Source organism: Geotrypetes seraphini, chromosome 1 (assembly GCF_902459505.1).
Source record: "Geotrypetes seraphini chromosome 1, aGeoSer1.1, whole genome shotgun sequence".
NCBI classification, from domain to species: Eukaryota; Metazoa; Chordata; class Amphibia; order Gymnophiona; family Dermophiidae; genus Geotrypetes; species Geotrypetes seraphini.
Window position 1 is genome coordinate 484,266,513 of NC_047084.1, and position 12,541 is coordinate 484,279,053.

At 43.7% G+C, this 12,541-nt stretch overlaps 1 protein-coding gene across 1 annotated transcript in view; it reads right to left on the reverse strand.

The window, feature by feature from the left end:
• The window catches only part of GLDC (glycine decarboxylase), a 172,015-nt gene that overhangs the window by 44,272 nt on the left and 115,202 nt on the right, over positions 1-12,541 (reverse strand). Inside the window, 4 exon segments of the mRNA XM_033925858.1 lie at positions 5,025-5,066; positions 5,745-5,829; positions 7,660-7,757; positions 10,798-10,878. Of these exon segments, the coding sequence (XP_033781749.1) occupies positions 5,025-5,066; positions 5,745-5,829; positions 7,660-7,757; positions 10,798-10,878 (306 nt within the window).

A 12,541-nucleotide genomic window follows, 5' to 3' on the forward strand; every position in this document is an offset into this window, starting at 1 on the left:
CTACCATAGTTACCATCTTTGCACGAGGCGTCATCACCTCTCCTCCTATCCAGCCCCCCCTTCCGCATACCTCTACATGTTTGCCAGCCCACATACCTCTAAGTGTTTGCCAGCATGAGCGACAATTTCCATTTGCTGCTCACACTGGCCTCGGCTCCCTTCAGACTTCCTGGTCACAGGACCAGGACATGATGTCAGAAGGGAGCCAAAGCCAGTGCGAGCAGCAGTTGGAAGATGCTTCTTACGGCGGCAAACGTCTCAAGAGGTATGCAGGGGGCAGGTGTGCCCAAGCTGCGGGGAAGAGTGGGGAGGGGTGCATGGTGTGACAATGCCAGGCACCATCACCCCGGCTGCCAACCTCTTACTACGCCACTGCCTGGAGGAAGGGATGCGACTCACTGGCTGAGCTGCTGCCTCTGTACCCAGAGGTTGTGAGATGAAATCCCAATGCTGCTCCTTGTGACTCTGGACAAGTCACTTAGGGGCAAATTCTATAAGAAGCGTCATAAGTTAGATGCCGAAATAGGCACCGTTCAGCGAGATTCAAGTAAAATTGGGTGCTGTTTAGTGAATCACGGCTGAGCGGCACCTATTTTGGAGGCGCCCAATAAATAGGCCAGCTCTAGGCACAACTAAAAGTTAGGCGGCCATGCGAGCGCTTAAGCACACTTAAGAGCAGTGATTTAAAAAGCTTAATTGAGCATGTTATTCAATTTAGTAGGCGCTTATCTAGGTAGGCACCTCCTAAATAGGTGCCTAACATTAGACGCCGGTTACAGAATTTGGGCCTTAATCTTCCAGTGCCCACACCGCTTTGAATGCTTTGAAACACCAAAGCCACAAAAAGGCGGTATACAAGTCCCCATTCCCTATTCTATGTATAAAAGGTCGTATGTTAGATATGTCATTATTCTGTTAGCTGTTAATATTTAGCCTGGCAATAGGGAGGGCATAAGTGCCTGCATCTAAATGCTGGACACATGTGAGTAACTTATATGTTTCTATTTAATTTTGAATTTGCTATACTGCCTTCAATGGCTGGGAGGGTGTAGATGGGCTGGAGTAGGTTTTGACGGAGATTTCGGCAGTTGGAACCCAAGTACAGTACCAGGTAGAGCTTTGGATTCTTGCCCAGAAATAGCTAAGATAAAAATTTTTTAAATTTAAATTGAATCAGGTTGGGCAGACTGGATGGACCATTTGGGTCTTTATCTGCCGTCATCTACTATGTTACTATGTTACTAACAAGCAGAGCAAAGCGATATACAGGCTGGAAGGAAACATGGAAAAGAACTAGAAGATGACAATCCACAGAATCAAGTAAACATGACAAAGGGGAGGCTTCGGGAATGGATGATACAGCAAGACAGGGAAGAGGGGGAAAAGAGAACAGAGGCAACATATTGCAATTGCTACAGAGCCCTCAATGAACATCACAAGCTATTTGAAGAGCCAAGTCTCCACTGCTCTTAAAACTTTTAAATAATTATTCGCTACATAAGGCCAATGGAAAGTTTACAGGTAAACGAAGCCTGGAAAAATACCAGAATGTTATATGCTTTCAAACTGGGCTGTCCTAGAACCAAGCAAGATTGATAAAGCACAGAACAAGGCAAGAGGGGGGTGGAGATGGAAGAGAAAAAAAAGATTATGTACTTACCCTAGTAAGTTCTTTTCCAGTAGACAGGTGAGATTCTAGACAGATGGGTTATTTCCCCACAGCCGCATGCTGCAGAAGGAATCTACTCCAGATTTTTCACACTGCCTTTGCTGTACTTCACTGGGTTCTCTAGCTCCACCTACAGTTTGTACCCAAGCACTGAGCAACCCAATACACGTGAAGTAGAGGCACTTGTAGCAACAGGCTTAAACTGTTCTGCTCAAGAATTAATGACAGTAATATGAACTAGTGCTGCCCGATTCACTGATTTTAAAAAAACAAACAAACAAAAAAAAAAACGGCCACCCGATTCAATGGCCGACCCTTCCCCCGTGCCTTCCTAAAGCAGGAGCTGCAGCGCTGTCTCTTGCTGGCCATCCGCTGCTGCTCCTGCTTGAGAGGGGAAGGTCGGTCAGAAAGGCCTCCCCCAGCTTCCCCGCTTTTGCCTCCTTTATGCTAATAGGGCAGCTTGCAGACTCGCTGGTATTATAGCGATTCCTTCCGCTGCCTTTGGTCCTCAGCAGCAAGTTCTTTCTGCTACATCCTGCCTCTGCTCCACCGTGACCTGTCCTTTGGCCAACAAGAGAGTTCTGATCAGCCAGTCATTTAAGTAAGGGTGCAATAACCAAATGCACGGTCTCCATTTGAAAGCCTGGAATCTTGAGAGCCACATTCATGTGCTGAAGATCCAGAACAGGCATCCAATCTTCAGAGCTTTCTTTGGCACAATAAAGTATATAGCATATCTGCCTGAGCCCAAGAGTTTGGGCAGCACCGGTTTCATAGCTTCAATATCCAGCAAGTGCTGAACGGTGGCTTGAACCTTGAGTGCTTTGTCCGGGAAACCTGTAGGAGAGTCTACAAACCAAACTATTTTAAGGCCAGACAAATACCAGCTTGTAGCCCGACCAAATAATGTCCAAGACCCACTGGTCAGATGTAATGCGCATCCAGGCAGGAAGAAATGCTGAGAGCAGGCCCCCTATCTGAAGAGAGGCATCCCTTGGTCTGGCGTCATTGTGCCTTTTTGGCAGAGGGTGCAGAACAGAAGGTAGAAGGCTGGGAATGCCTGTAGCCAGCATACCGTCGTTGGGAGCCCTGTGAAAATCTCTGTGATTTGGCACTTGCATACAGTCAGATTTTTCAGGAGAGGGAAAACAGGGAAATATTCAGAAAATCTCAAAACCCCACTTTTCCAACCTCCCCTGATTCATCTCACAGGCTGACAGCCTATGTACACTGTGACCTGACAGAAGATCTGTGCTGCAGCCTGCCTCAGCTCTCTCTCTCTCAGTAGCTGGATGAGAAAATTAACTTCCACAATGCTAGGAATGCTTCTGCAAAGCTAATCTTCGGGCTGCCATACTCCTATGTCCGACTATACCTCCACCCCTGCGGACCAACGGATGCGCACTGGGATAGGCGGAGGCGCGAAGACATAGCTGGTACCCTGCGAGACACTGCTACTTAACAGCAGGTGAGACCACATCAGGGACAGCCCTGAGCTCCAGAGAAAACTATGCAGGCTGGCTAACAGGTACCCAGTGGGATTGGCCTGTCAGCTACAGAGCAAAGTCTGTGTATTCTCAAGCAGGCAGAGCTACATCGAATAAAATAGGGAGAGCAGAACAAACTCCTGCAGAAAGAACTGTAGGTGGAGCTAAAGAACCCAGTAAAGTACAGCAGAGGCAGAGTGAAAGATCCAAAGTGGATTCCTTATGCGCCACATGGCTATGGGAAAATACCCATCTGTCTGGAATATCAGAGAGACACAGACAGTCAGACACAGACAGAGAGACACAGAGACAGAGACTTTAATTTCTATGAATGAATAGAATGAAAATGATATAAAATTGCTTCCTTGTTTTTAATGTGTGTGCACTGAAGGGAAGTGGAGAGAGAGTGGGCTGAGAACGCTGAAGGGAAATGGGGAAGAGACAGTTGGGAGAAGACGCTGATTTATAAATTGACAATTGTACAGAATATTGTTTCTTTTTATACTTTAATATAATAAGTTTAATATAAAACTAATCGAGGCTTGTGTGGATGGGAAAAGGTGGTTTGCAGAGATGGGGACCGAGCTCACAGGGACGGGGCAGGGATAGAGACAAATTTTTTCCCCGTGTCATTCTCTAGGCTCTGCCATGAATCGATTTAGACTACGTGCAGAAAAGCGGGGTGTCAATCGGGTTGACGTAGCCATCATAGGGGCAAGCGGGTGCAGGGTATGGCTATCAAAAGAAATCTTAATCGTTGTACTGCTGATTTTGGCTCTTGACTAATGAGTTTGCCTACCACTGCTCTAGGTGCACCTACCTGTAAATCATGCACCATGTAAGATATATGCCTATTTACAGAATAGCACTTAGGACCATTTTTGGCATTTGCACCTATATTCTAGTATCTAAACATTAGCTGGCATTAACTGTTAGTGTATACTCTCAGACACACAGCATTAGGGGACTCAGGATTCGGTTTGATGAAGGAAGAAACTGGGGAACATTTTGTCAGTGCAAAATACTATATTGGAGGGTATGAAGGAGCTGGATGCTAGGGAACCTAACTTTACACCAGTGAAAAAGAAACAAGACGTTTTTCCCTGCAGTAGGAGACAACTTCAGCCTCATCTGAGCTGATGGGACTCTACGGTTTTCAAAGTAATGCCCAACATTTTAGCCAAGTGAAGAATTTAAAAGTTTAAAATGAAACATTCATATGATACTTTGCTGTTTGGTATGGCAATGAGAGCAAAAAGTCAGATATCTACAAATAATAACAAATTATTACTTATAATGACTGGGGTTGCCATTCAACAAATTACATATAATTGGAAAAATTGGAATAAATTAAATTATAATTTTTGGTGGAACTCCTTATGTCATGTTCATAAAATGGAGAGACTTATTGCAATACAACAGGGTTGTTTCAGGAAATTTCAAGATATTTGGGAGCCATTAACAAAGTATTGTAATGATTAGAAAAATCTTGTTTCCCTTAAATTTATAAGTTCAATTATGGGGTGGGAGGGTATTTTTATGTTACATGTTGTATAAGTATTGATTATATGATAGATAAGGGTGGGGAGGGGGGAGATAAGAGAATATTATATGTATCATTGTTGATTATTAAGTGATATATTTATGGTTATTTGTATGGATATGTTATCACACTTATAAGTTTAAAAATGAATAAAGATCTAAAAAAAAAAAAAGTTTAAAATTAATATTTAGAAAAGCAAAAATCAATGAATACAGCCCTTCCAGCAGACTTCCTTCCCTCTCTGTATACTAGAGCTCCTCTCACCTTTTCCCTCAGGCCACACTGTGCCAAGGATCTTAAAGCTGAGAGTTACTAATGAACTTACCGCAAGCTCAGATGAGCTGTTCAGCTTCATTGTACAGGATCCCTATAAAAACGAGACGCACACAATTTTACTTCATCTTTTCAGCACCTTCCAAATCAGTATGACATGGTGACAAAATTCATCACCATTCCCATCCCTGTGGATAACTGTCTCCATGTCATTCTTTAAGGAGAGAGAGAAGAATCAGAGTATGAATGGGCCCAGGCACTGACCCTCAAGCCTTGCATTGAAGAATGCTGATGTAGAAGGACTGAGGTTGAGATATAAACAGTAAAGAATGACATCGGATGGTTAGAACATAAGACCCTAAGCACTGCTGTACTGGGACAGACCGAAGCTCCATCAAGCCCAGTATCCTGTTTCCAGAGGCCAACCCAGGTCCCAAATACCTGGTAAGAACCCAAAGAGTAGCAACATTCCAGAGCTGAGATTGTGATGTCATAATGCCTCATTCCACCAATGCCTATGAGCTAGCCTCAGCAGTGATGTCACAATGGTTTAATTATCCTATACTTGGCTTAAATAAGAATCAGAGTATGAATGGGCACAGCCACTGACCTTCAAGCCTTGCATTGAAGAACACTGGTATAGAAAGACTGAGGTTGAGATAGACACTAAAGAATGACACGGGATGACTGTAGTTATCCGCAGAGACGGGAACGGTGATGAATTTTGTCACCATGTCAGAGCTGTTCAAAGTAAATGTTTTATAATACCTACCAAGGGAATCATGCTGTGTACAAGGGAAATATCTTTGTTTTCCAGTCGTTTCATATATCTGACAAGGTTTGTTTCTGAATGATAACTGGAGAGAAAGGGAGGAAGGGAAAAAAAAAAAAAGTTCAGATGTGGAAACCATGAAAAGCCGGAAAAAAGTTGCATTTATGGATTTCAGAGATCTCATGATTTTAAAGAGTTTGCCTAAATTCAGGGGGAGCTTCAAACCCTATTCTCAGCCAGGAGAGAAATAAAACTCCAAGGAAAAATGCAATCTTGCTATTCTTTGTAAGCTGAAAAGTGAGAAAGATTAAGAAGCTGATTCAGAAAAAAAAAAGAACAGTCAAAACTAGAACATTAGAAATCATGCAAGTGGAGATGGAATAGTACACATCAACCAGGGATAAATGAGAAAACATGTATTAAATGATTAATATAACAATCATAGTCATGTATTCACTGTGTCTCAAGGACCTGAAATGGTCTGTGTGTTTTGGCGTTTGAGCCTGCCTCAGGGGTGCAATTGACAACTGGCAGGTGGCGCTCTTGTAACATCAATGATCGTGGTTCACAGTAAATCAGATACAATCCTGGAGTAAAAGGTATATCCCTCCACCGGAGTAAGCAGTGATATAAACTCCAAAATACAGACCGTGCCGGGTCCAAAGACACACTGTGAATACATGATTGAGACTGTTATATCATTTATTAAATTTTTATTCATTTTAATGTATTCCTGGTTGATATGTACTGTTCCATCCCCACTTGCACGATTTCTATCACAAACTAGAACATTGTCATAGCAAGGGGCCCAGCGGCTCAGACAGCAATGCAGTCCCACAAGAAGCTAAAGCCTGGAGACGGAACTAGTTTCTCCCACGTAGAGGGGAGTATGGGGAAGCCTGCCCCTGCTGCTTGCAGTACTGCACCACTATTAGGAATTAATGGAGGATTAATTTCATTTGTGCCAGCAGTCCACCATCTTCAAGCAGCACTAAATTCACTAGTGCTTCCAGAAGGTGCCAAAGTCGAAGTCTATGGCAAATGCAGTTCCAAGGTGTTGTGTGTGTAGTGGTGGAGGGGTTGGGGAGGGAGGGGGAAGGTTGCTGTGCCTGCTTTAGTTTAGACCAGGGGTATGGAACTCCGGTCCTCAAGAGCAGTATTCCAGTCGGGTTTTCAGGATTTCCCCAATGCATATGCATTGAAAACAGTGCATGCAAATAGATCTCATGCATATGCATTGGGGAAATCCTGAAAACCCGACTGGAATACGGCTCTCGAGGACCGGAGTTCCCTACCCCTGGTTTAGACATTCTACAATTAAGTCTAGTTCAGGCTTGTCCAATTTACGGCCCAGAATTCAGCCCACCAAAAGCTTTTTTCTGGCCCTCAAACTGGGCAATTCTTGTGGTGCTTACAAAAAGCTGAGTTATGGGGAGTAGGAATCCCACTGTAAGCTTGAGCCATGTAACATAACAAAATATGTATATACCATAGTACCTTAGGAGTTCTATGCGGTTTACAAAAGAAAATTGAAACAAAGACAAATGACCTAAATTACTAAAACTTCTTAAGTTTTCAATTTCCTAAACTGCTGGTAAGAGACAGGGCTAACTATCAGACCTACAAAACATCACTAGAAGCTGCCTGAAAAGGTAAGAGTCATTGAAAATAACTTGTATAAACAAACCTTTACCGATCAAAAAGCAAACAATTTACAATTACATTTTGGGCGTTGTAAATAAAAATGATCCACATAGCTGAGAAACAGCTCGAGCATTTTCACCCTCTAAGAGAATCTAGAAGATCTAGAGATTGCCCAGTATCGGATTTTTTTATAAATTCTGTCCAGATTACCAATGAGTTCTTAATGAATTTAAGACTATAAAATACATTTGGCTGCATTTCTCTCCCATACCTGTTGAACACAGGATGAGTCAGGAATTGACTTGTCCTTTTGAATGGAGTGGCTAGAATGCCTCTGGCCTCGTCCCCCATACTCTCAGCTACCAATTCCTGTCGAAAAACAAAATTAAAAAAAAAAACATGAGGTGAAAATGGAATTACAGAGGATGCTCCTGGTCCCTCATCATACAATGGAGGCACCTAACTCACCAGTCACAACTTGTATTTTGGAAAAGGCACACTGGACCTGTCTGAATTGAGGATCCACAGTATAACCCATCTATTTATCCCATCTGCCTTGCCTGTCTATAATCTCAAGTGCACTTGTCCCCTCAGCTACCCATTCATTGCTGGAGAATGTGGTGAAATCAGTTAGCTTAGCAGGGTTTAAAAAAGGTTTGGGGAAATCCACTAATTATTCCTAGGATAAGCAGCATAAAATCTATTTTACTCCTTGGGATCTAGCTAGGTATTTGGGACCTGGGTTGGCCACTGTTGGAAACAGGATACTGGGTTTGATGGACCGGTCTGTCCCCGTATGACAATTCTTATGTTCTTATTGTGTATACAAAGAACAGTAGCATCGCATTTATGCTATTGAATGTTATGTTTATCATTTGTTATACCACATCACCATACTACAGACCTCAGTGGTTTACATTCTAAATTATATCAAATCATCCTATATAATAAAACCCTAGCCGCACATACGCACTCCTACCTGCGTGTTCCGTTTTCCCTGATCCGTGAGGTGTATGTCTGTGGTGGCAAGAGTGCGCATGCGCGAGTCTCCAGCCTTCCAACACCTAATTACACTCGTGGCAGGACTGGCCGCCAGCGCTGGACTCCCTGCTCTCTCGCAGCAAAAAAACAGTAAGTTTTCCGCGGTCTCCCATCCCTTCCCAACATCTGACCGGCCCCCCCTTCCCTTCCCGCGGTCCAGACTCCAAACCTGTCTGCAGCACTCTACACACGCTGCTTCGGGGCCTTCTACTGCCCTGATTTGCTCTGCCGCATCTCTGATGATGTCATCAGGGACGTGCCAGAGTAAATCAGGACAGTAGAAGGCCATGAAGCAGCGTGTGTAGAGTGCTGCAGACAGGTTTGGAGTCTGGACCGTGGGAAGGGAAGGAGGGGGGGAGGCAAGGGACTAAGGGAGCCAGACAGACTTCTAGCACCCGTTAATGTAACGGGCTAAAATACTAGTGTTCTAATAAGTGGAAAAGTTGAGAGGCTGGTCATGTAGTAAGGAAAGCAAAGATGCAAATGGAAGAAAAAATAGCTGCCATGGTAAAACAGGGAGACAAGACATTTTTAGATATTAGTGATGGTAAGAAGTTCAAAAGTGGCATTGTGAGACTCAAAGGTGAAGGGGAGGAATATGTAGAAGCTGACAGACTTAAAGATCTCAATCTGTATACTTTGGAGGAAAGGCGGGAGAGGGGAGATATGAAAGTCATTTAAATACCTACATAATATAAATGTGCATGAGTCTAGTCTCTTTCATTTGAAAGGAAACTCTGCAATGAGAGGGCATAGGATGAAGTTACGAGGTGATAGGCTCCGGAGTAATCTGAGGAAATACTTTTTTAACGGAAAGGGTGGTAGATGCATGGAAGTGTCTCCCTGAGGAGGTGGTGGAAACACAGACTGTCTGAATTCAAGAGGGCCTGGGATAGGCATGTGGGATCTCTCAGAGAGAGAAAGATAATGGTTATTGTGGATGGGCAGACTGGATGGGCCATTTGGCCTTTATCTGCCATCATGTTTCTATGTTTAAGATGTTTAATTTGTACTGTGGTGACATTAAATAAGAATACAGTAGACCCCCGCGAATTCACGGTTCACGAATCGCAGACTCAGTCATTCATGGCATTTTCTGATTACCTCTTCTGGTCAGAAAATACAGGGAATGACTGAGTCCGCGAATCAGCCTTCTGCACAGCTGATTCCTCCTCCTTTCCCCCTCTCCCCGGTCAACCAATCATCATTCTGCACAGCCGATTCCTCCTCCTCTCCCCCTCCCCCCGGTCAGCCAATCAGCCTTCTGCACAGCTGATTCCTCCTCCCCTCAGTCAGCCAATCAGCCTTCTGCACAGCCGATTCCTCCCTCTCCCACCCATCAGTCTTCTGTACAGCCAAACCGCCTACCAACCTAAATATTATTTTTTTTTTTTTAAGCACCCGCTGCCCCTGCAGCCCTCTCCCGCCTCCGATACACTCCTAAACTCCTGGAACGGAGCCCCTGTGAATTTCAGGGAGGGAGTACTGTACTCTGCCTTGCTTGGAAATCTTTAATTGAGCAATTGGAAATTTTTAATTGAGCAAGAAGCCATGTCTTCCACAGAAACATAGAAAACAGAAAAATGAAGGTAGATAAAAACCATATCGCCTATCTAATCTGCCTAACCATTCCATCTATCCCTTCCAAATGGCATTAACTCATATGCTCAAGCTTTGTGCCCAATAATGTATGCACATACCCAGCAGTAACCACAAACGTAGGTGTATGTTAGTTTGTGAACCGCTTTGGTCATAAGCAGAAGATAAATGTTTTAAACAAACTTAAGCTCATTGTAGCTTTCAGCATTTGTGCCCCCCTCCCTCCGAGCCTAAGTCCCTGGTCCAGTGTTATCACAGCAATGATTTGACTGGTACTTTGGAAATTTGGAAGGGGAGGGGGAGGCTAATCAGAGAGTGGATATAACAGAAGAATAAGTTTGTCCTTGGGTAGATGGAGGTAACCGTTGCAAGAGTGAAGGAAGATGTCTAATTAGGCTTAAGTACATTCTCTTTTAGAGCTTTTCCTAAAAAGCATAAAACCCACCACCAGCAATTTGAGAGCCCTATGGCGTGTCCTGCTCCTAAGTCTTCATGACTGGTTTCTTGCAAAAGGGGAGGCGAGGCAGTCACAAGGACTGAGCAGAGCTTCAACAGTTTCTCACCGTGCCCAAGCATATTACTGTGAATATCCTGAAAGCCTAACTGGCCCAGGAAGTCCCCCTCCAGGCCATATTCGGAAAGTCCCAAGCTAACACCAAGGGCATGCAATGTTTTCAGAAACAAAACAAAAAAAAAAAATGTGCACCACCCTACAGCGGTAGCCCAGAGATATTTTGTTCAGTATACTGGGAACAGGGCAGCTACTTACAGCTGAAGATTCACAAGCAAAGACCCACAGCAGGTCATCCAAATCTCTCTCGGTCACTGTTTCATCAAGAGACACTCCAAGCTAGGGAGAGATAGAGGCATTTAATTAGTTTCCAAACAATAATAGGGGGGGGGAGGGGGTTGTGTCACATTTACACAAAGAAAGGCCGAGTATTAAATATAGAGAAGTACACTAAAGCTAAAGGGTCAATATTCAACCAGTGGCCGTGAGCGATTTTTTTTTAGCCACCGCTGATGTTATTCCTGGATATATAACGCTGGGCCATATCCAGGCACTGGCACTGAATATCCAGATTTGTGTGGCCAGCTCTCTCTTATGCAGTTAAGTGCAATGTTCAGCCCAAGTGACGCTGCATAAAGACAGGACTGACTTAAGCGGTCAGATCTGGCTGCTTAACTTGGGCTGTTAAGTGCCGAATATCACCATTTAACTGCATAAAGGGGAGGTATGGGACCTGCATAGCTTTTTCTGTGTGGTTTACACATTTTAGACAGGTACTTTTTTTGTATTTGGGGCAACGAAAAAGTGACCTGTCCAGAGTCACAAGGAGCTGCAGTAGGAATTGAACTCACAACCTCAGGTTGCCGAGGCAGCTGCTTTAACCCCTAAGCCACTGCTCCACTCCCAAAATCACCCACACAACTGCTTTCACTTTGGCAGTTTGTGACCACCTTCAGCGTCACTAACCGGTTAAGTGCCATTGTAAATCAGCAGAGCGCCCCCCACACAAATGGCTTAACCAGGCAGGAGCTATTCTGGCTAGTTAAATGACTGAATATTGACCCCCTAAATTTTTAATATACAAAAATACCCTAGCTCCCAGATTCTGCAATCTTCAATGCTAGTACACATAATGGGGGGAGAGGAAATTCAGTCAAAATGGCACCCAGAGTTAGGCACCAAGATGATCTGTGTAAAGTGTGCTTTGCAGAACAACTTTGGGCGCTAGATTTATGCCTGCTAAAACGTGCTTAGGCACGGAAATGCCATTCTATAACATCACTCCTAAATCCTGGGAATGCCCCGATACGTTCATGCTCTCCCAATAGCCATACTCCCTTTGCAGATGCATGCAAGAGAAATTAGGTGCTCTATTTACAGAATAGGAATGAAAGTGGGCAACGCACACAGCTAATTAGCACTTAAGGCCCAATAATTGGCGCTTATCTACAAATGCCAATTATATTCTGGGTCTAACTGACCCTACTCTAACTAGGCCCGCTTTTGAATGCCTAACTTTAGGCACCATTTATACAATTTGGGGGATGAAAGGTTATTTTATTTATTAAGATATACTGCCTTTTTGATAAGCCACATTCACGCATGCATTAAAAAAACAGTGTAAATGGGCTTTTGTGTTACTAGATCATGCCTAAAGGTTTGCACAGTGCAACGGCACGGTAGGTGTGCTTGGGACGGAGTTCAAGAGGAATCATGATTCACATGTACTCTTAAGATGTATATTACACCTGTCCTCAAATAGGCATAAGCCTCACGCTGTCAATCTTAGTGCGATTTTGGCAGGACGTGTGCTAGTATTTTCTTAAGATAGTTAAGTTCAAAATAGTCACCTTCCTGCCCAATTAAGCAAAACACTCTGTTTATACAAGTACCCTAAGCGGGTAAATTGATAAAACAATTACCATATATAAAATGTTCCATACACAAAAGGGTACTTATAAAATTGTGCAAAGTTATACTTGCATCAAAATGTTGTGTGTAC